Raw genomic sequence first — 27,591 nt, forward strand, 5'->3', positions numbered from 1 at the left:
GCTATTATGCTTTCATGCCTTTGCCCATTTACTCTATGATCTCAGCTTTAACAACAGCTTTCTCCAAATGTATTGCTGGTGAGATACCTGTTCTATACTGTACCATGTTACATACACCAGTGCAAATAAGAAAAGCCCTGATCAACAGAAATGCAACTGGATTTTTGGTCATGAATACAAGGAGTTGCTATTTGATCTTTTTTTACTATGCCTATATATACAACTTTCTTGGTACTCAAGACAGAGTATTGGGCTAAAATGGGCACTGCTGAGAACCTTGTGTCAATGACAGTAGGGTAGAGAAGGTGTAATTAATATCTAAATATGGCAATTCATATCAAGGATCCAGGTTCCACTTTAGATTGCTGATGTAGACATGATAAACACTGGAAAAAAACAAAGAGAATACACTGTTTCTTCAGTTCCTTCCTCCTGGCTTTTTATCCATCTCACACTCAAATACTCCTTCCTGATTCAAGTCAGAGTTTTCTGACTTTCTGGCTCAATACTTCTGCTAACTTGGAAATTACTCGAAATGCATATTTTATTGATGATATTATGTAGATTAACACCACAAACCAGGTTTTGCCTTCACCATATGCTTACACCAACACAGAAGCCACCAACACTGAGCACATCAGCCTCACACAGAAATTGTACAGGGGCTCTTAACTTGTAGGAAGATAAATGAGCAGAAAAACCAAGTTTCCAAATGCCCTCTGCTGGCACCTGCCAGTATTACTAAGAATTTCAGCCTGTTCCTAACTAACCTTTTCAGAAAACAAATTCTGAAGGTTTATTACTTTAAGATCTCCTGGTTTTGCATTTACCTTACTAAATTATCCTCTTCCAGCTTTGCTGTAATGCCCAAGTTTGCTTGGTTTTAACCAAGCACAACAGAAACCCAGGTGCTGCAGTTCTTCTTGTAAACACTATGAGTAGATTGCCCTTTAGTCGGAAAGTATGCCTGAAACATTTTTCAAATCCACTGACTTCTAGAGATCATCACCTTCATTATTTGTACCTCTCAAGTCTAACAGGACAGTATTTAATATGTTTAAGAAATCTTTGATTAACCTATAAAAAAGCCTTACCAATCAGAAGACCCAAGCTGTTAAATCATAACTGATTAACTGAAATATATATTCAGTAGAACAGATTGTTCTTACTGGTCTGATTGTACAACTAAACAAGGGGTTTAATAACTCTGCCTATGTAGGTGGGTGACAGAATAAAGTAGTCTGGGGCTATCCCTTACAGACACAGCCCTTGGTGGAACAGAGTTATTAACATGACATATTTTTTTACAGCTGTCTATGGGCTGGCAAATTTAATTTCTATGATTTGTCACCTCTGCAGCTCTGATTAACTTGGTTCGAATTTTAGTGTACACAAAAGTCAGCTTAAGTTAACTCAGAAAAGAGGCTTCTAACAGTAAAGGTGGGTGCCACGTTTAGCAACATGGATAAAGCCATAAAAACCATGCTCATGTAATGTATCACGACATGAGTGAGTCTCCTGATGACAGGTCAATTCCATCTGCCACTGCTTCAGGACCAGGAACCAACTACATCTTTGCAGACTGTGCTGTGTGTTCTTGCAGTTGGTCCATATGTAGGGGATGCTGTTTAAAAAACAAAACAAACATACAAGGAAATAACTCAAGCCATCCATGAAAACCTGTTTCAGCCTAGTGTTTATTGTTACTCATTTGGAATAGATACAGTCACTACCGGGTTACCATTTTGATTTTACGTTAGTTTGGCGTCTGTACGGATGACAGATTTTAATTTTGTCATTCTTTGCCATATTTACATTCAAGTGCTTTTTGGATGGGATAAGGAAATAATTCTGTTTATTCTAGAAACCTGGAGGGCACCTTGCTTCCAGAGGGGAAATCAACTTGACCTTCACATTCTGTTCAAATGGGATCCATAATCATTAGAATGACACAGAAAGACATTTGTTTTTTGACATGGAAAATGTTGGGATGCAAGGGATGGCAGGAGAAGAAGAGCTGGCACTTTAACATAGGAACAGCAGCATGCCTTTGTTTCAACACTTACAAAGCACATTCCAGTTCAGTAAATACACCAGTGGTAAAGCAGAATAATAACATCCTCTAAAAAAGCCTGCAAGAGAATGCTTTCTACCCAGGGACAAGTCCATTGTCAAGTCTTCCTCCCAGCATGGTGATACCTGGAGCTTTCCAAGCTTTACATCACTACAGCAAGACGGGGAGAACCCCTAGGAAAAAGACTGAACTGAGAACTGGAGCACTGAAAAGTCATTTCAAAAGAAGAGTTCAGACCAAGCCCTTCAGAAAATGTTTGCTTAAAGCCTTCTCATCCAAAAACTACTTCTAAAGCAGCACCATGGTATTCTCTCACTGGTGCTCTTCACAGAATTTCAAATCAAATAGCCTCAGTTTTCTAGAAAGGATATCTTACTCCCCAAAGCCTGTAAATTCACTGTGGGAGACCCAAAACTCCAGCTGGGTTCTTTCCTCCTTGCTACCGGATTTCAAGGGACTTGTACAGAAATAACGGATTAGAATTCAGGAAATAAAGATCAAAATGAACCACAAGTTATACCAAAATATAGCTCACTCCTCTAGTTCAATTTGTTCTGCAGTTATAACAAAAGGTGGGGGAACAAAAAACAAAAAACAAAAACCAACCCAAAGCGACAACAAAACAGTAAAACCTGACACTGAGATTCAATGCTGTATCTTCATGAAATTTTTACGTATTCTGAAAAGCAGGCCCTGTTAAATAGTGTCACATTAGTCTCCAAATACTGAGAAGCATTAGTTAGGTATTTCCTCATATTGACTTGTGCAGAATGATTAGTAGTGTCTGGAAAATAAAGACTCTAAAATAATTGAGAAAAAAATAATAACAGTTCTGGATATTACAAGAATTTAGTAAGCCTTGGATTAAAAATTAAGACTTAAAGAAAATACTGAAAAAAGGAACATGACAGAATACTACTAATATCTTGAAAACAAAGTTCAAAAAACCCAAAATACATTTAAGACAACAAACATATAAATACTATCCTATTATATTCTGTATAATTTACCACAGTAAATTATTTTCTAGCCAGCTGGCTAGAAAATGGCTTTGTGGAGAAGAACCTAAGGTCCTGGTGGTGCACAAATTAAAAATAAATCAGCAGTTGCCCTCAGGGGTGAAGATCAGCTGTGTACTGGGCTGTATTAAAAGAAAGGACGCCAGAAGATCAAGGGAAACAATTTGCTTTCTCCACTCAGCACTTGAAAGGCTGTGTCTGCAGTAGTGGGGCCAGTTTAGGGCTCCCCAGTAGAAAAAGGGCATTGACACACTGGAGCAAGACTAACGGAGGGGCACCAGGATGACTAAGAAGCTGAAGCATGTGATAAATGAAAGGCTGAGGACTGGGCTTGAGCAGTCTCAACAGGGGTTAAGGGATGGTATTGCTGGCTTCAACTACATAAAGGGAAGATGAAGCCAGAGTCTCTGCAGAGCTGCATAGTAATGGCAGGAGAGGCGATGGCCACAATTTGTCATAAGGGAAATTCTCAGTAGATACTGGGGGGAGGGAGAAAGAAGGAATAATTGTGAGGTTGTTCAACATTGGAACAGAGGCCCTGAGGAATGGGGAATCTCCATTTTCAAAGATTAAGACAAAACTTAAGATTTAACTAGGGTCTCAGTGATCAGCCCAATATAACTTCAAAGCTGGCCCTGCTTGGCACAAGGGGTCACACCAGATGACCTCTAGATGTCACTTCCAGTATCAATTATTCTCCAGTTCCCTGATCTAGAGGAAAGTTAGGGCTGTGTAGCATGGTGACAAACTCAAGCAGGCTGCATATTGAGAGCAAGGCTGGAGGTGAAATGCTACATGAATCACAGCGTTTTGGAAGAAGAGTGTGAAAAGACAACAGTGCCTGAGAGACAGAAGATGGACATAGTGTGTCTCGGATTGCAACCCAAATGTTAAACGAGGAATATATTTTTACTGAAAGTAAGTCACCTGGCAGGCAAGAGATACTTTGGCAGACATAAGCAGTAGGGGAAAAGTATACAGAGTTTTTACAAAAAATCATCGACATGTGGTTACAAATTAAGTGGCTTGTCACAGAAGGGACATAGAGAGTTTAATTATGGCCCCACAGGCACAGGTTATTTACAAAGGTATGTTAAAAAAAGAGGATATATGATGGAAACACTGAACACCCAGAATGTAGGACGAGAGGCCAGGCCCAAAGAACTATCAATCACATTACAAATGGACGTACTTTAGTTGACCTGAGATGTATATAAAGTACAAACTGACAAACTTAGAAGTATTGTGCACTGATAGCTCTGCAAAAGTATGACCTATAAATAGCTGAGAAGTAATAGCACCACAGATGAGAGAGCTGTAGAGGAGCAGAGCATACAAATATCACAGGATTTTTCAGTCATTTCCACTCCTGAAGCAGCTGTAAATGACCAGACACAGTGACCACAGGAAATGGAAGAGAAAGAACATTTCGTTGCAAAATCTCCTCTTATGCTTGATAAGAATAAAGTGACTGAAAACACAAGAAAAGGCCATCACATGGTGACTGACTGGGTGCCTAAAATCACAATGACAGTTGCTTACAAAGCACTGAAATCTCCTGGGGAAGTATCATGGTAGCACAATAGAAATTGGTATATTATCTGACCTCAAGTCCTCAAAAAAGCACTGTGGGCAGGGCAGCTCTAAGATACTTCAGAAAACATCTGAAGTCCCTGATGCTCATCTTTCAGGTACCAACTATATCTTTCCTTCTCTCACTCTTGGCCTGTGGTGAAGAAAATTTTAAAAATGTTTGATCCTACCTATGCTCTTCACTGGTATAGCCCAACAAGCTTTGAAACAGAGATTATTATAGTTATTGCCATCTGACAGATAAAAGCACTGAAGCAGAAATTAGGAAGGATTACTCAGCAGAGCAATGAGAAGGATATGAATGGAGTCAGTCCCCTGTATCTCAGTGACATTTCTTACTCATTAGGTCAACACATATTTTATTGTTCATCACTTCATCATCAGTCTAGATCCACAAAGAACACAGACTGAAGACAGTTCAACAGCTTACCTTTTTGGCTTGCTAAAGCTGTATTTGTATTTCATCCAATGCATACTGATGATGTGTCCCACGTGACAAGGCTCTCTCCTCTACCGCTGCACAGGTATTGAAAAGCTCCATAACAGATAAATAACTCCTGATTTTTAGTATTTTTCCTGTAACACAAGAACTACTTCCACCACAGGATGCTCAACTCTCATTAATCCATAGACAGAACTTGAATATCTCTCTTGATTTGGCTTAGATTCCCATCATCAATGGGAGGAGAAGGAGGAGAATTTATATAGCTGTTTCTGGTGACTAGCAGGAACTACTAGCAGGAAATGCTTTGATGGCAGCAGAGAATAACAGAAAATAGCTTAAGCAAACACTATCACTCTAACAAGAAGAAGGCACGTTTACATACCTGTAAGCTTATCTTTTAATTGCCTTGAAAGCTGAGGCTTGCAGTACAAAAAGTCATTGCGATAAAGATCATCTTGTTCACAGTATATACATCTACCGCATTCTCACTGATTAAATGATGTAAATCAAGGACAACATATGACTTCTGGAAATAGATGCTGAGCTGCAAATTAGTTTACAGAGTCCAGAGAAGGCAAGCCCAAAAACACAGAAGGAAAGGAATGTGGTGCTGTTTCTGACTTCTGGCATTAAGTAAGGAAGCAAACTTGCCAGGGAAGGGTGAAACACTGTGCGTCTGCTGCCTGTGACAAGTTTTCTGGTGTTAATACTTGGCACACAGCTACTCCATTTAAGAAGCCAAACACAGTCCTAGGATCCCCACAAAAGTATAATGTATAATGCAACTGGCTACATTTTAGAGCCACTATTGATCTAAAAATCCATGTAACATAAGCAATGTGCCTGGCCCCAGTGTCATCCTCACTGTGGACATTTCTGACGGTCTGTGGCAGGAAGGCAGGTTTTGCAGCTAGATCCTCTCCGGCCAGTGCACCCAGGGGGAACAAGTTTTTCCAGGATGGCAAATCAGGTGTGTTCAGATTCATCAGAAATAGTTTCCCTTCTCTTACGTGACTTGCTATCTGCTGTCTGTGCTGCTACTTTGAATCTATTGCTATTGAAAGGCAACAGATTGATATCCTAAACTTCGAGTTTTCACCATGCTAACTTTGAACCAACGCAGTTCTCCCACCGCAGCAGCACGAAGAGACACCAGATGACAGGAAATTATTGATCTGACCAGCTAACTCAGTTCTGCAGTGCCACTTACTCAAAGTCCTACTATCCTCTCTGTCTACAGTCACCTAGTACAGGCAACCATGGTAGGAAGTTCCTACTCAATGATCTGGCTGTTAAATTGCCTCTGACTTGGTTATCAAAATCCCTGCTGGTAGAGTAAGCTACATCCAGTTTGATATAGCCACTGGCATACCTACTAAGCCTGCCACCCATGAAGCCTGATTATCACAGTATCACAGTATGTTTGGGATTGGAAGGGACCTCAAAAGATCATCTAGTCCAATCCCCCTGCTGGAGCAGGAACGCCTAGGTGAGGTCGCACAGCAACATGTCCAGGCGGGCTTTGAATGTCTCCAGGGAAGGAGACTCCACAACCGCCCTGGGCAGCCTGTTCCAGTGCTCTGTCACCCTCAATGAGAAGTTCTTTCTCAAATTTAAGTGGAACCTCTTGTGTTCCAGCTTGATCCCATTACTCCTTGTCCTATCATTGTTTGCCACTGAGAAGAACCTGGCTCCATCCTCGTGGCACTCACCCTTTATATGTTTATAAACATTAATAAGGTCACCCTTCAGTCTCCTCTTCTCCAAGCTAAAGAGACCCAGCTCCCTCAGCCTCTCCTCATAAGGGAGATGCTCCACTCCCTTAATCATCTTTGTTGCCCTACGCTGGACCCTCTCCAGCAGTTCCCTGTCCTTCTGGAACTGAGGGGCCCAGAACTGGACACAGTATTCCAGATGGGGCCTCACCAGGGTGGAGTAGAGGGGAAGGAGGACCTCTCTTGATCTACTAACCACCCTCCTTGTAATACACCTGAGGATGCCATTGGCCTTCCTGGCCACAAGGGCACAGTGCTGGCTCATGGTCATCCCGCTGTCCACCAGGACCCCCAGGAGCATTTCATGAGGTGGACACCTGATTCACTACAACCAGCGAGAAGCCACAAAATTCATTTCACCTCCCCAAAGACACATCAAATCCAACAACTGATTTGCAGTGGCTTCAAAGCAGCTGAAGTGAAAGTCTCTCTATTTCATTACAAGCTGCCTAAGCGCATGCATTTCCATCTCTGGCCACACAGCCTTTACTTTGAACTGCACAAACAGATGAAGGTCACTGTCAAAACAATAGGACAATGTCACCCTGGATGAGCTGAACCGTGACAGCAAGTAAGCAGTAGCTGCATGGGAGAGAAGACAGCAGCAAGTTACTAAAGGAGAAATCAAACTATTTTTCACAAAGGTGAAAACACCTGATTTCTTTATGCTAAGAACCCCAGTGGTCTAGGATATTTTAAGCAGACGCTAACCAAATGGACAGCATTAAAACTACCTCAGTGTTCGCTGCAGTGGCACAGAATGGCACATAGCAGGGCCCAGCTAGCACAGCTCTGAGCTGTCACCATCATCACTGCATATTAAAACATGCCAAATAGAGCCAATACCATATAAAAGGAATCTACCTAGTTTTATGTATTTGTTTTTGTGCCAAAATGGAAAATTATTGGCCAGAGCAGATTATAACAAGGCGAATTGCGACTGTCTAGGACCCTTGCTCTGTGCTTGCGTTACTGTCTCCTATGAGACCTTTTTGAGTGAAAATCCTGGCCCTTGTGCATTGAAGATTCTACTGCAATGGACACATAGAAATGGCTACAGAAATGGCTACAGAAAAAAAACAACAGCAACAAACCAAATCTCACTATTAGGCTGCCAAAGCATGATGGAATACAGAAGCAAGATCCGCTTTGACACAGCCACACTCAATTAGCAATTTCATGCCCTCTAAATACCTGGTATGTGTATATAAATAAAGTATTTGTGAACATGATGCCTTCAGCAACAGCAAGACTTTAGAGTGCACAGAGAGATTTCTACCCAGGTTTGGGTATTGGAAAGATGCAGCCAGCAGCTGTGATACTATAAACCTCTCTCCTTGTTGAATCCTGCTGCTGTCTATCATGGCCCACGGAGCCATCATAAATGCTTCACATTCCTCCATGTCCAGTTTTATCCCTTCATTTTCTGCTTTATACCTACAGCAGAGGGTGATGGAAGAGTGACTTCTTCATAACGTCAACCCAGCTAACTTGTCTCTCTAACTGAAACACTGGAGAAAGCATTGCTTTCAGAAGCTCATTTAAGATGGCAAATAAACAAAAAAGTGTGTTTTCTTCTGCATTTACTGCTTTGTAAATCCCAAACACATTAGTATGATGGTAAATTCTTCTCATTGCCCTTGCACCAAATAATGAATCCAGTAATTTCACAGCCAGATACTCTGGCCAGAGAGTGCAAATGCTTTAGGTGGATAAACCCACATGTGTGTGCATTACCTGCTATATTTGCTACAGAAGACAGACATCTAACAAAGTAATTCAAGAAGTAACAGAGATGTGAGGTCTGCTCTGTCATAGGAAAATAAAAAAAAATTTAGTGGTATGCAATGCTTACAAATACGTGTGAGAATTCCTGCATGGTGTAGTGGGTTAAGAGGTCTTTTGTAGCCATATTACTGAGTGAAGTCCACAGACGTCTTGGTTCCCAGATATAATTAAGTTTTAAGAAATGTGCAGGGCATAGTAATACACTTTCTTGCATACTAAGCAATATGACAGGAATCTGCACTGAAGGTTATTTAGAAAAGATACTGTGAACACAAGTGTTATTCATGACCTGGATCTCAACCAGTTATGTCCTCTAGGATTCAAGGTCACAGTCAGGCACAGTCAAAGCCATTAGCAACAGCTAGGAAGTTGGGGGGGGGGGGGGAGGGGGGCGCGAACGAGAGGACAAGAGTCAAAATAGGAAATATATACCCTGTTATTCAACAGAGAAAACAGCCAAATTTCACAAAGGAACATCACTCTGAAGCAGTGATGTATATATTTATTTTGGGGAGGTCAGGGGTTGGGAGGGAAGGGATGGGATAGGACTGGCAGGACTACATGAAGTGTTCAGGAAACTCAGCAAGCAACGGAGAATGACAGCACAAACAAGTCTCCTGATTTGCAGGGCTGGTGACGGGAGTGCTAGGGAAAGGGGAACAAAACCACTGCTGCTGGGAAGCCTGTGGGAGAGAGATGAGAGACAGCAGCTTAGTTTGGAGGTAAAAAGCATGGCGAAGGACTGTGAAAGTTGTAAACAGGCCTGTAAGTGACAGAGGGAGATTCTAATGGAAGGTGTCAGAAAGACAAACAAAAAAATACTTCTACCAAAGAACCACACCCACAAGGCTGATATCAAATTAGCTTAGCACATGGCTCTGTTAATTCTGCCCAAGTATTTTCCATTCAATGACAGACTGAATTGCTGCTCACTGAACCAGGGTTATCCCCCCATGCATTACCAGCCTGGCAATCAGAAGGGAACCTGGCAAACAGGACTAAGAACAAGGACAAAGTAATCTTCTCTCTGAGGCCTGCTGCCAAGTGACAGAGCTGCCTGCCTGCCAGCAGCAGCACTTTAACTGGGGACTTGGTACAAGAGCTTCTCTTCCCTGCAGGTAAACATGTGTCACCTCGGGGGCAGCCCATCTGCTAACTTCACCACATGACAGCCACGGAGGGGGATGCAGGAGGGGAACAGCAGGAGTTAAGAAAATAGCCTTTTGGCTTGTCCCTGCCATCAACATTCAGTGATGCACTCCCAAGTGCTGGCACCTTCAAGATACCAGGCATCAGGTGGTATGATAACATCCTCTCCCTACCCTGCTGCTTCAAGCATCCATCCCATGTTGTAAATTAGACTTAGCACTAAGTTCCCAAGGAAACCAGAGCTCCTTGGTCCTGCTGACTGAGATTTTCCAGTTCATGCAAAGAGGGCAGACCACGTTAGGTCAGACTCTGTAAGAGACCTGATGAAGCACAACCGATTACCAGAACTGCTCCCAGGATCCCTAAAGAACTGACAGTGCAATGGCTTGGCCATTATGCAATGGCTTGGCCATTATGCTCCCAGCTCACTGCTAACTGTGCAATAAGATTTCACTGCTGTCCATCACCCTACAAAAGTGATTAGTTCAAGTACAGCTGTGTGATATTCTAGTGGTGTTTTCCTTTGGTGCTGCACTGTAAGTCCCAGGAAAATATAAGGAGAGAGTGCAGTACAGTGAAAAAGCCAGACAGCTGCAAAGAAGATAATAAACGATGGGTGAAATATCACACAGGACCTCAATTGATATCTGTTCTGTGGGCTCTGAGATTTTCCATGCCGATGTTAGAACGACTCACTAGAGCCTCTCAGAGTCCTCACAGCCATCCCACCACAGGCAAAGGCCCAAACTGTTTCTCAGGACTTAGGAAACTTGCTGCATCCCTGACAGTCAACACTTGACTACCAACTAAATTTCTTTCCAGACTGGGTTATATATTCAAGGATGTTGTGCTAAAGAGTGGGAAGTTTTCTTCTAATGCTCATAATATTTTTAGTTCCTTTCCCACTCTTTTTTTTCCACAGATTCTGGCTGCTTCTTCAGCTTGTGGAGAAAAGTGAATCATGCACATGTTCCTCCAAATCAGGAAGTGTAGGGCAGCACCTCACTTCGAAGTTAGTCACTCAAATACTTATTTAATCATCCGCATGGTAGTTGTGTTAGAGACCTCATCAACATTGGGTTTGCATGCAAGAACAACTTGCTTTCTGTATTCTCCCCTCTGCCAAACCCCACTGCCAATTCTTTAAAAGGCAGTATTCTTCACAGCCACTCAAAACATGTAGCATAAGTTCAGAATTTTGCAAAAGATTGTTTTTAGCTTGGAAATTATACTGAATTTAAATTGTTGTTCTAAGTGTTTGCAGAATGTTTTAGCAGCTGCTTTTTGCTCCTACCCTCATTCCCCAATTCTCCCTTCCATCTCAGTCCACTGGGGTCTTTTGGACTCTTTGCTGAATATTCAGCTCAGATAGAGGAATCAAATCAAGTTTTAATCAAGCATTCAAATCACTGCAGGTAGGCTCATTCGACAGCTTCAATAACCGAGCACTCTTGTGACAAAAGCCACTGACGCATGAAACTCACATATGCTGTGCAAAAGCTGAAGTACTAATGCAACACAATCACCAGGGACTCTCCACAGAAGACTACTAACTATACTGTGCAGATAAACTTACTATTAATAACTCCAATTCACCTCAAGAGACACTAAACTGGGAAGGAAGAAGGGGGATGGTACAGAGAATTACACAGAAGCCCAAGGTCAGTACCTCTTTTCTGTATGCACGAGCAAGTCTCACTGAACTGATTCATGGAACCACCATCTTCTTTTCGAGCTAGGTAAATAGCTCTTCTCAGCACTGCTGTCCTGCATCTAAGTATTCTGTTTGCCAGTCATATTCTGGATCTTCACATCCTCAGATCTTGCGGTTAGCCAAGAGGTACAAAAGCTAAAGCTGACCAAGAGATAGCAACCATGCGGAACAACTTGGATGAATAAGCAAGCTGGTGCTGAGCCCGGACAGCACAGTAACACCAGAGCAAAGTTCACTGTTCTGGAGATCTAAATCTTTCTGATATGAATGAAGAAATAAAGTTTTTCTCACATGACAAAAATCCGAAAACAGCTGCCACATGGAAATATGGTCACACAAAAAAGTCTTTTCAGTTTCAGGCAAAAGCCTAACTGTTTCTCTAGTCTAAACTTAATGTTGGGAATGCCTCCCCCATTTAGGAAGAGGTGGTATACAACTGGGTTTCTAAGGAGTTAATTTTCTAAAATACTAAGCACTGACATAACTATCTCTCTTTGATGTTCACAGGAATTTTACTGCTAACTTCAGTGCAAAAAGAGTTTGGACAACAATGGATGCACTTAAAAATTCTACCTGGAGAGATCTGTTACAGGAATACGAAGACTGCCATAATGCAGTCTGAACAGAAATGTATGGGTGCTAGCACCAGAAGAAACATAAGGATGAAGTGTCAAAAGAAGGGCTTATATTGCTAATGAAAACCACACCAAAGTTGTGGCAGTCCCATCCACCACTCCTATTGTCCTTATCCCAGGAGGAAAACAAGTATGGGCAGCAATCTGATCTAAGATTTACAGAAGATGGAATAAGCAAGGCTCTGCAGGAACGCACCACCCTGCAACCACTGTTGAATCCTAAAAGGCACAAAATATCTGTCCAAAAACATGTTTGTCACATCAGGAAGAACCCTAGAGACTTGACATCTGGCATCCTTTTTCCTCCATGTCACACACGAGTGATCTTTGCCAGACCACTTGGGTGTACAACTCCTGGTAAGCATGTGGGTATAAGTATACTCATGAATAAAATCTATGGCAAAACAAGTGTCAGCAGGTAAAATCAATGCATTTAATTTTTTTTTTTAATAAATACTACTACATTTAGTCCCAGGAGGTTAACAGGATAGACTACTGTATAACAACTGACAAGCTATTTATACTAACACTCGCCTTATTAGAGCCATGGTTGAAAAAAATATTTTCTCCATTTAGGGGAAAAGAGAAATTCTTCCAAATCTAATGGCACTTTTAGGCATCTTAAAGTATTTTTTCTATTTTACAGAAAGATCCTGGTGCCAACATGTCACTCCTGTTCTTCATTTATGATAAAATAGAAATTACAGCTGGACAGTTAATGAACCACTTCTATATGCCACACAAAGGAGAGATGCTGCAGGTCAAACATTTTAGTGTCTGAGCCTGTTGAAAAAAATGGCTTTGTAATTCACACAGTTTAAAATATTTTTTTAAAAATCTACACTAAAAGTAAGAAAAGAAATTGTTATCTGAAATAGGCTGTCCAAAAGAAATAAAAGGCATCTCCCAGCCCAGCCTCTGCTGACAAACATGGAGCACAGAAATTGTATCCAGCTTGTGTTGGAATGATATATTTCCTATTCCCGCTTTCTTTTCTTGACAAGATTAGTTTCCCTGGGATGAAAGGAAAAGAGAAGCATGTGGCATTGATGCATGCAGTCCTGGTTCTGTGATAAGCAAAGACTGCAAACCCACCACACTGAATCCTGCCAAACATCTGCTCATGTGAACTAGATAATGAGACTTTCTGTTGGTTGAGGTTTTTATTTAAATTACACCAGGGAAATGAATTTACATCTGTGAATTCTTCTTTCCTTCCTGCATTTCAAATTGTTTATGCTACTTTATTTGTCCATAAATTCCATTTAGAAGGAAAAGAAAGCTCCCCAATCTCTGTGAGTATTCACATGCCATCTGATTAGATTGAAACTCAATGAGAATCTTGAGAAGAATTTGTAACACATACAACACTTGAAAAGATGAACTTCTGTAAAGGCAAGATTCTACCAGTGGATGGATAAAACCTGTCCCACCTTGTGAATGGGATGAGCTTACCATTAAGGACATTGTTACTTGAGACACCCCTACCATTTGATATGCCCTGAGAAGACATTAAGATGTAGATCCTTTTTTGAGTTCAATCTAGTCATTAGTAGAACTCGGGGGAAGAATGGTATATACAAGCACAATGCTATTAAACAGAAGACCAACATGTTTGAAGCTCTAAACAGCCCTCATAAAGAATGCTCCACTTTCAGCAAATGATTAGTCCCTTCTTGCTCCTCTGCCGAAAGAAGGCGCTCTCTCATGGAAAACAACATTTTGAGATTGGACTCCTGGGTCCAAGATCCCAGCTACAGGCCACATCAAGAAACAAAACTTTCTCCTGAAGAAACAACAAAGACTATTATCACTTAGGTAAGCATAAAACCACCTCAAACTACTTAAAAGCACAAAGAAATGAGGAAGTCAAAGTTTATTCTATGGGGGATCCTGTGCTTCAAACAGTCAGAACTTCATCACAGTAATGAAAATACAACTTTTCTAAAATATTGAACAAACTAGAATTCAGATCTTTGTTTCATAAATCCAAGTTATTGTGCTTATAGCCCTTTCACTTCAGGGCATGAAAACATCAATAAATCAAATATTTTTCATACATATTACCCAGACTTTCCAATTTAAAATAGGACCAAGAAAGGTTATACAAATGACAAGGATAATAACTTTGCACTGGCATCACTGTAGAATTTAGAAAAAGTTTGGTTATAAACAGCAATTAAACTGGGTTATAGGTTTTAAATCTGCTGTCCTTAGACTAAGTTGATTCCTAATTCAGCTATGGCCTTGCACAGGGAGTATGGTAGAATCACAAAGTGATACTGTTTATATATTTTCTGTGAAGTACAATCTAGTCATACTGCAGGTCCTGAGCTCCTAATTGCATTACTGTATACATGCCTGAGCTTTTTGTGCCATGAAACCCTTTGAGACCTCACTGTTTCATGGTCACTTTTGTCCTACTATCTGGCTTCAGTTTTTCCCTGCTTGGCATTCTCCAAACTACCTAGCATCGCTATTCTGCCACCAAGGAAGTTTAGCTCAAGCTCAACTTCTCAGATGTTTCGCTGCTACTCTTTTCTATGCATAGAAGTGTTGATGTAAGGAAAAGGCACCTCAGCTCTCTTTTCCGTAACACAGATGCTTATGTCTGTGGCTGCATGTCGAGAGTGACATAGCCTCCCAGCTCCTAAACTTGTGTCCATCTTAGCATTATATTCTATAACACCTTGGTTTTGAGCACTGTATACTTCTAACCAAAGGGACTCTCTTTGTATGTCCATGGCTCCATTCATGCTTGAATGCTCCATCCTCATTTCCATTCTTGTTGGTCGTAATATCTATTTCTAGTAATTTGTTGTTGTTAATTTGTTCATTGTCTGCTTTGCATAATGTTCTTTTCCTCTGCTTATGTTTCCACCCACTTGTGCCACAGAATAACATTTCTTAGCCATTTATCATTTTAGCACTAGCACATGTGCTCCTGGGGTTTATTTGCTACAGCTCCAGGGTCCCTCCTGTCAAACCTGGCTACTTCCTATCTAGCTGCACATATGCAAACTCCTCATTTCCATGGGCGCAGACATAGAATCTCAGTAAATCTTGATGCTCACCAGCAAGTAGCATCAACAGCTACAGGCAGTAAAGCCAAAAACTTGGTGAGGTAGGCTGGTACAGTTGCCCATGTGCTGCTCCTACAGCAGCTTGTGCTACTTTTAGAGACACCTGCCAAAGGAGGAATGCAAATGTCCAGCCTCTGCTGATGGCGTGATTAAGTTGGCAGCATTGCAACTGCAAAAAATCCCTATTCACTTCTCCTCCCTGTCCTTCCTGCAAGTGTATTCCACCCCACCTACCAGATGGTTGCCTTTGCCCTGAACTTGTGCCGCCATCTTCTGCTGACACAAGGTGTCCCACATTCACTCCCCATCACAAGCCTCAGAGAGAACACTCTTTGTATTTTACACTTAATCCTCAACAAAGTAGAGTTGAAAAGTCCAGCTTTCCAACTTGTTTGTCAGCATAGCCTCTTTCCCCTCCCACAGAGTACACAGTTCTTCACACCACCTCCCACAGCAATAAAAAAGAAAGGCTTTAGCATTTCTCAGCAATCACATTAACTTTGATGAATTGTCTGGCAGTGGCACCTGCTGCTAAGGATACAGCTGTACAAGATGAACTAAAAGGCATTTCTTCATAAAGCAGATAATATTGCTGCTGATATGTCACTGTAAAAATACATATTTTTCCTCTCATCTGACCAATTATTTTTCCTTTGGCATAGGTATCAATAGAACAGCTTTGGGGGATAAACAACTTCAAATAAACTTTGCAGAAATCCTGGTAATGAAACAGAGGATATAAGGAAGAATTTCCTTATGTTTCACTGAGAGAAGCTGTTCTTCATTTTGAGTGGAAATTTGCTGTATTTAAAGCATCATTAAATACAGCTCCAGGAAAAAAAGAAAACAAACAACCTGACATGTATTTCACTATAATAACTTGAGTGTTATTACACGTGAGTTGTGCTCTGTGGCTACCAACCCATTCAAATGGAAACACATACACATTCACATTATTAGTTCAATATCAGGAAGGCAAATTCTTCTGCAGGGAAATTCCATTTCAGCAAAGCAGATGAAAAGTTCAGAAGGAATCAGTGTGCACCAAGTACAACATCCTGCAGAAAAATCTCCCATTCCAGTTGGGACTTCAGAAATAGCTACATTAGAACAGCCATTAGAATATTCATTATAAGGTATATGCAACACTCAATATATACTGCAGACTCTGAGGGCATATCTGTCACTTCCATAAGGACTATCAAGGGAGTTAAGGGAGTTAAAAGTGCTACATAAAAATGATTTTGTATTTTATTTTATTTACCTTCTGAGTGAATTTTTTTAAGGCGGGCACATGACAGCACCGTAATAGGTCAGTTATTCAGTTCCTCATCTGACCGCTTTGGCTGTTCAGAATACACAAAGGAACTGCAAAGCTGCTCTCAAAACAAGTTGGGAATTTTCCAGGATCAGGCACATTCTGTCCCAGACAGAATCATTCTGGTATAGATGGCCCAAAATTGATAGGGGGTCACTAATAGCAGGGACAGGCAAGGAGAGGCAGGCCGGACACTGGAGGGTGTGCTGTTCAGGTGTCTTGAGTCAAGTAGTCTGTGCTGAGATCCCATTACAGGTACTAATTGAGAAAGCATTAATTTAAATTAAAATTAGCTTGCAGGCTGCTCTAAATTCTGCAAAGGATAAAAATTCCTCTTGTGGCACATCAGTTTCGGCTATAGTTACACCAGCTGATCATAACCAAGGGCCTTCCTATTCGAGACCTCTGTGGGATGTACGCTAGGATTGGACTTCTATATGGCTCACAAGAACGTTCACACTTACATTAAATAGGATTTTAAAATTATTTCTAAAAAATGAGAGAAGTTAACCACTAAATAAGAGGTTTCTAAGCTATGCCTTATTGGTCAATGTCTAGATAAGTTGTGTTAATGCTTTGCACTGGTGTAGTAATTTTTTGTCATGCCTACAGAGTACAACCCCTTTTAAAACTTCTGCTGCGTTTTAATTCAGAAGACTTACAAAATTATTTGGGAGTAATCTGCAGTGAAATCTGCTGAAGAAATGTTAAAGTGATATTTTCTTTTTTCAATTTCCATTTGACGAATCTCTTTTTCAGGGTCTGTAGATTATGGTATGCTTTTGCTTTGTCTTGAAAGGTTTGATGTTAGAAAACAGGGCAGAGGATCTTGAGACAATATGTAGAAAGACATTAACAAAGTTTTGAGGAAGATTTTGCAAGTATACTATTTTTCGACTTGAAATTATGATTTCCAACCATTACTCTACGCCAAGTAAAACTGCCCTGAAATGCAGCCAACCCTCAAAGGACTCTTGCCTCCTATAGCTTTGTTCCAGACTTGTAAAGGTATTTTAAACTTCCTAGTAAAAGAACTAAGTACCACAACACCTTTCCAAATCTAAACTCCAGTCTTTTCAGCCACTGATCAAGGAATTGTGGTCTAGAATTAGAAGAGACTCTTCTATATCAGTGTACACCTTATTGGGTACAAAATGGTTTGCATTTTGTTGGTCTAAGGCCTTCTTATGTGGACATTATTCTGCTTGATTTCCATTTTGTTATCAATCTGCAAACTGTCAAGAATATTCCCTCTAACAATATGCTCCAGCAGGCTGACCCATAAGATCCTATTCTATAACAGGCTGAACATGCCCAGAGGTGCTTAGCTCTTGTTACGGCTTTTCCTGGCCTTGCGTTCTTCCACCAGACAGGCTCTACCATTGTAGTCAATGCTCTTCTGTCAACACTTTGAATTGTTTGCCTCACAGGTAAAACGCATTGCTGACTCTTGTTAACACAGTGGGTTTAGTATTGGCAGAAGAAAGCTGAGAGGTAGAAAAGCACCAAGAGTCTGCTGCTTTCATGCCACCTCCTGGCATATCAATCCCACACAGTCATGTCCTCAAAACACATAATCCTAACAGAACGGCAGCATGTCAGCTACACAAATTATTTTAGGATCATTCATAATATCATCCTGCTAAAGACAGGGCAATTTTGTGAGAGAAAAAAATGACACATAGCGTTTATGAAGTTTTTATCTGACCTTGCCTCTTGGCTATTTGCAATTCCTCCTATAAGCTCTACCAAGCTTTGTACTCAGAAATGTCTCTCATGATAGGGCTTCCTAAGTTAACCTTAACAGCAAAGACTTGATACTCAACAGCACAGTTCTGTCTGGAAATAATTAAGGAAGCACATGCCCTGAAATTCCCAATGAAGACATGAGAATGCCCAATGCCTGGGACTGAATTTTTGCTGCCTCTTCCCACTCCACCCCAGCTGTTCCGCTGAGCTTCTCAGATTGAAGTGGGAGTGCTGACAGAATACTTCTCAGATGGGAACAGAAGTCATCCTGGTCAGGGCTCTTTTGAGATCCTGACAGGCAAAAGGCTATTTTAAATGTGTTGACTATCAGGCATGTGGATGCCTCCACATGCTATGCATCACAGACTGGAGAAAGAGAAAACCCTCCTTTAATAAATTTTGGACACAGCTCTCCATTTAAACTCTGACAGATCCCACTTGCAGGTCCCAAGAGTATAAGAACAGGGCACAAACATAGTGATAGCCTCTGTGGTATACAATCCCAGCCTTCAGCAACACATGCCTCATGAACTTCATGAGCTGGAACCGGTATATTTATGTCTAAATGCTTTTGACAGATCTGCTGGCATAATATTGTCTAATTGCTTCCTGCCCCCAACACATCTAAAAGCAGTAAGTTCCTCAGGTAACTAAACATGGTGTGGAAAAGTCCTTCCCTGTTTTGCATTTACCACGTGACAATTCAAGTAGCTGTCCTACAGCTTTTGTACCATGAGAAACTGAGAATAACCAGCCACTCCTGAGTCATGTCTCTACATTGTTTACAACTGCCAAAAGATTACAGGTACACCCAACTCCTTCCCTCTGCCCAGCTACTAATATCTATAACAGCATCAGGCTAGTCACAAGAACAGGTTCTCTGGGAGACACTGAACACATTGTCTGCTGCAGAGGATAAAGGACATCCATTTCCAACTCAAAGCATATAATCATGCAGAATTATAGAATCACAGAATTGGGGGAGATTTGAAAAGACCACATGGATGACAGCAGAACAGGTCTATGTCACCCCAGACAGACATTTACTTCATCTATTAACAAACCTGAATCTTCTATTCTGTGACTGAAGCCTATTACTTCTTACCCTACACCTAAAAAGAAGAGTTATTCCCCTCCTCTCTCCAGCAGCCATTTACACATTTGAAAAATGCTGTTAAACATCCTTATCAATCTCTACTGAAGAACTCCAATTAATGTAATCTTCCCTTTAGATTTTTTTCACCTTGGTCATTCTCAATGCACTTGTATCAAATTGTCCCGTTGATCCACATCTTCCAACTGCAGCTCCCAGAATCTGAACTATATCCCAGCCAAGACTGTACTGTGCCAAGGAGATGGCTCATTTCACAGGTCTCATGCGTGATATCTTCTGGTCTTGCATTGCAAGATGGCTTTGCCTTTTGAAGCAACACAGCATTTCTGACTTAAATTTGCCTTGTGAAGCAAAATAACCCCCAGATCTTCTCTTACAGTCCTATTTGTAGTTATGTAGTTGAATATTTCTCAAGTGAAATATATTGTATTTATTCATTTTTTTCAGGTTGTATCTCCAATTTACCAACATCATTTTGGCTACCAAATGCATCTTTTCTACTTCCCACCCCCTCAGAAAATCAAATCAGGACTGAACACTACTTGTAACAAAGTACATAGGGATGTAAAAACTTTGAGATTCTGAAAGAGTAATTTTTAAACTAAGCTATGAATCAGGGTCTGAACAACATTTCAAATAGCTCCCTCTTAGTATCACAGGTGCAGCTCATCTCTAATGAGGTTTCACAGGATAATTAAATCTGGACAGCTTGGGCTAACATGCAAATTTTCAGTTATTCACCTTTGCTGACAACTCTGGCAGATAGTTTGAAGTGTTGTAATTCCTAACACAAAGGCTGCATAATGCCTAGGACCACTGTTTGAATATTTGAGATACCTCTCATTGCTTTATCCACAGTAGGTGAAAATGGCATTAGATAAAGCGCTGCAGTTAGAAAGGACTTTCTCATGTTCTTGTTATTTTAGGCAGCTCCGCTATTGGTACATTACACCAACAGTTTTGCCCTGTCACTTTTTTAAAATACCCATTCAACTATTTCTGCGCAGTGGTGGTGACGAACCTAATGTCCTGCAATGGATTTCTAACTCTTACTGAACCTCCCCAATGGGGAACATACAGTGAGGCCAGCACACAGGACATGGGTAGGCAAGATTACAGCATCTATTCTTGTTCTCTGTCTTCATATCCTTTGAACTATCCACAGCCCATATTCACCCCCTGTAAAATAGCATTAGTGAGAAGAACACAAAACCCTGTTTCAGAAGTGGGATGGGCCTCCCGGGGTTGATGCATTGGCAGTTAATTTGGCAGCTCTGAAGGGGTAAAGATGGCATTATCACTCATATTTGTGAGAAGTAGATTTTATTCTCATAACACCCCTGTTGCAATAATGTCCTCATTATACAGACTGGGAACTGAAAAGCAAGGAAATTAGGTGACTCAGTTCCTTAAAAAACGCTGAAATAGAATCCAGGTCCTGCACCCAAGCCCAGTGCCTTACACTCTAAGATGTCTCAAGTAAAATAAAACAAGATCGATTTAAAAATACCTGATGTTTGCTAATCATCCTGTAACTGTACCTAACACCTCACTAACCTAGCTTGCAGCATGGAACTACCTTGACTTCTACAGTTTTACTCCTCGTCTTAGGGCAATATGTTTCTCACTTTGCAAAGTTGTTTTGCCACATGAGATTTCCCAAATTCACTTTGGTTAGCTGTTACAGATCAGCCTCGCAATGTGCAAGCTGTATGAGAAAGCAGTATCCTCTAGTTTGAATACCAGTAATGTTCAGGGAAGTAAGCTGTGCCAGCGCACCGGAAGAGAAGAAAATGAGACGCAAACAGCTTTGGCAGTTGGTTTGCTGAAGCAAGATCACTGGTACACAGTGCCATGCTAAGCTATCAAGTTCTTCTAATGCAAACCCATCCAGCAGGACCTGGGGACAGCACAGCTGTAGGTGCCTTTGCTAGGTGTGAGGTGCCAGCAAAGCAAAAGGCAGGTGTCTGCAGCCATGCCAGGCACAGAGGGGTCACACAGAGCAGATCAGCACAAGCAGATACGCTGAGAGTGTCAGAAAAGCGTGCGCAGCTGCATCCCAGGGCCTAGAAAGGAACACATGAATGCACTTGAATACTGTGCCTGGCTGTGAGGTTACTGTGTGTGGATTTGCATAGTTTTGCCCTGGGCACTAATGGAACAGACAGTCTGCACACGCAGCTGGCATGGGTACTCCTAGCAACACAAAATCCAGCAGCTCACTCTGGATGGAGGATCATACAGTTATTCAATTCACAGGGCATGCCAAAAACTGAAGAAATATCAATTTCTTGAGGTCCTACTAGCAATGTCCTGAAGGATACATATTTGAAATGCCTGACGGACAACAACAACCACTAAATACTTGTGTTTACTGCTTTCAAAGGTAATGTTGGTCACAAAAACTTTGGCACCGTCCTAGAAACACCTCCAACAGAAAGTACTGAATGTAAGTACAGTACAGAAATCACTCCTTCATGAAATTGCGCCACCTCTTAAAACACTGGAAATAATTATCTTAACTCTGTCAAATCAGGATTTAAACCTGCCTAGATCTCATGCTGCAACACTGACAGAGCCTGAAGCTTTAGAGTGATCTTTGAGTTAAACATCCATGTTTCATGTGGAATTTTTTTAAAAGCACGATTGCTGGAAGGCTTTGAAAGACTACTGTATCTAGATATATATCTATGTAACCAAATTTCCAGGAATTTCCAGGCTGGAAAATTTCTGGAAAAAAAACCTGCTATGAAAAAACCAAGTACAAACACTCACAGAAAACAGCCTTCAGGTGGGAATAAGCAGCATGCCCTTCCAATCAAAATATATCATCCCAGGTCTCTGGAAGTTTGTAAGGTGCGAACCTACAAGTATCTGTGAAACTGAATTCACACAGAACAAAAACTTTTTAAGAGTCATCTTTGGTTTAGTGGGAAGTTTTGCACAGTTCAGTAGATTTTTAATTATTCACACTCAAGTAATTACACTCCTACTGGAAATCAAAATATTAATGTACAGTACCTCGCGGGGAGTGTACAAGCAACACAAGTCCTTCCCAGAGTATCAGCGGCGCTGGGCTCGGGCTCATCTCAGCTGGCTGCTCCCCTCCTGTGCCTGTCTGCAGAGCTCTCACAGTTGGGCTCGCACAGACGGAGAGCTGAGCCCTGATTCATGATTCCAGGCTCCAGTCACGGAATGCAGCCATTGAAAACCCAGAACTATTTTTGCCCCTGAGCAGTCGCAGCATTTCTGCCCCATAAACACTTCTGAAGCTAATGCCTTACCCGAAACGCTCATGAACCCTGAACCTAACCAGATAAGATGCATGGTTCCCTGGCATTCAGTGGGGTTTTTAAACTGCGTGGTTGCTATCAACAGGACAAAGCAGCTCAGCCCCTGGCATTACTGTCAGCCTTCAGAAGTCAGACATTTGCTCCCAGTTGTCAAAATTAGAAATTCCTCAGAAATGCTTTACTGTAGGAGATAAGATTAGCTCAGAGCAATGACTGTCTATACAGTTTGTCTTGCACACGATCAATCCCAGCCTGCATTTAAGAAATACGTAATAACATCTTCAGCTAACTGACAGACTGGAGACACAAATAAAAATCAATACACATTGAACAAAATCAGTACATTTTAAGGGAAACCACAAAGCCAAGGCAAACCCCCCAAAACTTCACAAAACAAACAATAATGGCTTTTAATATAGAATATCCAGAAATGTGGAATTGTCTTTAATAAATAATTAGCAACAAACTAGAGATAGACACCTGAACTTAGTTTTAAAGATTACACAGAGAATACTGACAATTAGAAACTTTTACAACTGTGCTGTCTTGAACCTATGGGATTCTATGAGTGTACTTCAGAATAAAGAAAGCAATCTGGTCTTACTGTGCAGGAATGAAAAACAACAATAAAGAACTAATCAGATTTTTGCATAATCAACTCTCATCAACACAATATACAAGCACTTTGGCAGAGAACAGTCCACGAGCAAGTGCATAGCTGGGCATACATAAAGGGTCCAAATACCTAAGAACCATCAGACTCACTGACTTAACTTGCTCATATGTTGCTTTAGACAATGAAAAATAACTGTAGGCATCGCTCAGAAATACATGTTTAAAACACAAGAATCATGATGCAAAACTGATGGAACTACCAACAACAGTCAGTTATTAGTTTTTAAGCTGTGGAAGCATGTGGAGACTTAGGTAAGAATTAAGAACTCAACAGTATCATGTTCTATATTAAAAAATGGTCCCCCCAGTCTAGAGTTCACAGGATGTTGAAAGAAATAGAGTCCAAAAGGTGAGACTGCCAAGTTCACAGGAAGACAGTTACAATCACCATTAAGCAGTAGATACCATAACCTACTTCCTAATGAGTTTTAGGGGCAGCAACCCCTATAAGGTCCCTTCAAAAAGCAGCTGCAATGGAACCTATAGTACACATGTACATCTAGAATAACCTTAATGCTGCATGTAACTTAAAGACAAAGTCTTGACCAGAGAGATGCAAAGCTGTGGCAACGGGCATTCTGGAGATAAACCATCAATGAAAAAGCAATGGCATAATTACAGGAATGTTTCTCAGATCACTCACAACTGAGTACCGCTGACATGATGCAGGCTGATTCTGCAGCTCTGAAAGATCTGGCCCTTTTAAGCAAGACCTTGTGCTGGGAATCTATCCTTTGCTGTTTCCTATGCACAGTGAGTCTTTTAAGAAATGTAGAGAGAGCACAAGGAAAACAGCAATGAAGGAGACCCCTTGGGGAATGAGACAGCTACAGTTAGAGTGTGTAGAAGAACATGAAATACCTTAAGCAGGCCAGATCTGACATCAATGACCTAAAGCTCAAAAAAAGTGTTAAACAAATAAAGGAGCGATACAAGCTTGTAATGTCCAGAAGGCTGAGCCACTTTAGCCTAGTGCTGTGGTAAGTAAAGCAGAAGAAATGCTGTTGCTGTGAATTTGTGTCTCTATGAGAGATTATTCTCACTGAACACCCTTCTGCTATTTCTGCAATAGGTTGACTCTCCAGAAGTCTCTTTCATTTGCAGTGAGACACCAGAAACCCCATCAGCTACAAAAAGCCAAGAGAGATTAAGTCTAGCTAACAAAAACCCTGTGCAAGTAGCTTCACAGTTCCTATCACTTTTCACCTAAGAATTATGAAGTACATGTTTCCTACCTGCTAAATTATTATCAGTTCAAGAAAAGACAGTGCCTCTAATTATTTGCTCTCACAAATAACAGAAAGGGTAAAAGACTGGTATAAAACCCATTTCTGTCCAGGAGAATATTTAAGGTTCTCCTTGCACAGTACCAAACAGAATTCAAAGGGGAAAAAAAAAAAAAAACAACACCCTACACTAATAGAAACTTGAGGCTGTCTGATAATACCTTCTGCTTTTAATGCCTTATTCAGCAAGCTTTAAACTTTTCAAAAACCAGAAGATGAAAAACCAAGATAACCTCCATGAATTTTTAACCAGGCTCCTTTGTAGACTGGCAACACCAGATAGGAAACTATCCACCATTCTCTCTGCTGAACTCACTGCTTCATATAGTGATGTTGAGGGATGGTCAGAGGCATGTCTAAAACTGGGAGCAGCAATACGAGGCCATTTGTGAGGGCCTCAACATTTGCTGATTCGTTTCTAAATGAAGAGTTTAAAATATGTATTTACGTACTTGCTTTCAAACCAATTCTTCCCCCTCTGTCTTTGATTTTATGCCACATGGAAGTGGCTTGAAATCAATGGTCAAAAAGAACAACAACAACAAACTCTACACAAAGTGCACAAACGGTTTCCAGGTATCAAAAGAAGAAATCACCAAAAGTAATTAGCAGTCACCATGACAATTACCAAGGAGGCTTTAGTATATAAGAATGGAGGAAGGAAAGGAAACAAATGAAAAATGTAGCAATTTAGGGTGTCAAGCTCCAACAAATGTTACAGGCTTTTTTCTCCCAGAAAATCCACACTACTCATTTCATTTTTGAGAATTATCACTGTGCAAGGCATCTTTAAAGTCATTTTCAGGCATAATGAAGAAATCCCAAATCACTTTTTCATAAAGATCCTATATGATTATAGGAGAAGAGCTATAATGAAACTATCAATCATTGGTGTTAAACAGCCCATGCAACTGAAGACCAACAGAAAAAAGAATGTGAAAACAATTCATCAACTCTATAGTTTCAATTTTCAGGGAAAATATAAAATTATTGTAAATGACAGGTATAATGCAGAAACTCAGAGGCATCTCCAAGTCGTTCTGTTACTCTTCAAGAAGTACAGACAGGCTGTAGATCCTGCTTATACAGAAACTGAAGGGAATGACCTGACAGCTGATATGATTGCTGCCAATTTCTAGCACCACTCTGGAGAGATTGCACAGGAAGGAAAAGACCCCTAAAAAGGGGGTGTATTTCTAGCTTAGATTCAAAGCTAACTGTCTGATAAACCTTTTGCAGTTGTATGAAGACAGAAACCAAACATGAAAAGACACCCACAAACATGCATTTCTTTCCTTTTCCTCAGCAGACTCAAATGCTAGTAATCATAAATATTTATCATCACTATCTATCCAAAACACACCTGCATGAGAGAGACAAACACCAGAACAGCTACCAAGAGCCATGTTTGCAATCACAGTGTAGAACAGTCGCTAACAGCAGGTTTAATCTGTGTTCATGTCATTGCAACATTATGCCCAGCGCTGTAAGACATCTTACCCACTTCACAGGGCTCAGATGTTTACAGAATGAACCGCACTCAGGAGGTAGAGGCCAAGAACCAATCCACCTGCACGGATGCAACTCCAGACTGCAAACATGGAAAAGCTCAAGTTGTGACATTTGCACTTACTCCTGTTTCAAAGAAGAAAACTGGAAGTAGTATCTTTCAGCTTTTGCTTAGGGCTTGAACTGATGCAGCCATATTGCTTGATGGCTTCTAAGTACAGCCAGGAAACTCAGGAATTATCACCATATCTTCTTTATTTTACCACTTCCTAAATTATTTGCTCTGAGCTACTGCTGGAAAAGGATACTCTGCTAATGTTGCTCTGACTCAAAACTGCCTGCCTTCATGAAGACAACACAGTTCTTTGATACATAAATTACCTTAATATATTGCCAAATAGAGGTGCAACTATTGAAACTGAATGTGCCTCTAATTTTAAGGGCACTCATTTTTATGTCCAAAAGAATTATCTGTCAATGAAATTAGGGCATGGGTGTGGCGCTGTTGCATGTGTTAGCAGGAAAGCTACACAGAAACCAAATTCCATACAACAACAGAATGTCAAATCGGCAACAGAAGATGCCAGCATTTTAAATTCAGGACTGAAACCTACCTCCTCTGTATTTACCTTTAATTTTGGCTTATTTTCTTGTTATATGTGGTTTGTCAGATGATGCAAAATGCATCAAATCAGGGGTTTCTTTCAGAAATTCATGTAGATAATACTCTCACTAAACTCTTTCTTAGATCACAGCTTGGTTTTTCCATCATCATTTCTTCCCTAATCCCCTTTCTTTATTTCACTCTCCTATAGCAAGAGCTAAAATTTGAGCAACCTCTGTAAAAAGATACACAAATAAGGGATGTCACAGCACCTTCTGGAAAAAAAAAAAAATCAGCTCCTGTGTTACTACATTTATGTAACTGCTACTAGTCCAATTCCTTAGAATGCAAATTGGGAGGAAATTTGGGACCAAACATAATCATAAAAAGACAGTAACATAAATGTTCAGCATCTTAACTTTTCTAAATGGAATCACACATTCTGCATTCAACAGAAAATGAACAAACAAAAAAATTTACTCTTCTTCCTCAGGTAGTTCAGTTTTGAACAGTGCATATAAAAAATGTTATTTAGCTTGTATGACTTGTAGCAGGTGCCTTCCTTACCATAAAGTCTCCTTTTATAATTATCAGTGGCTATGCTAAAACATTTTTCAGTACTTCCAAGATTTCTAGCGAGAAAGATTAAGAAAGTGATATAATTTCTGTATTTCTGCAAATAAGTCATCGATTCAGTGTAGCATTTCCATACTTCAACTGTTCCCCAGGCAAATCCATTACAACATTTCATATTTACCCAGGGCTGCC

The 27,591-nt window shown here is 40.7% G+C and overlaps 1 protein-coding gene across 10 annotated transcripts in view; it reads right to left on the minus strand.

The window, feature by feature from the left end:
* TSPAN4 (tetraspanin 4) overlaps positions 1-27,591 on the minus strand; it is a 443,521-nt gene that overhangs the window by 219,978 nt on the left and 195,952 nt on the right. Inside the window, exon 1 of one of the 10 annotated variants that reach the window (XM_071809027.1) lies at positions 22,478-22,759. The exons of 7 other annotated variants lie outside the window; for them this stretch is intronic. In XM_071809027.1, the coding sequence (XP_071665128.1) occupies positions 22,478-22,544 (67 nt within the window). In that variant the 5' untranslated portion in view covers positions 22,545-22,759. Of the gene's footprint in view, positions 1-22,477; positions 22,760-27,591 lie in introns of those variants that run through there. 2 more of the 10 variants (XM_065839655.2, XM_065839662.2) reach the window with 2 other exon arrangements.

Source organism: Patagioenas fasciata, chromosome 5, assembly GCF_037038585.1.
Source record: "Patagioenas fasciata isolate bPatFas1 chromosome 5, bPatFas1.hap1, whole genome shotgun sequence".
Taxonomy (NCBI): Eukaryota; Metazoa; Chordata; class Aves; order Columbiformes; family Columbidae; genus Patagioenas; species Patagioenas fasciata.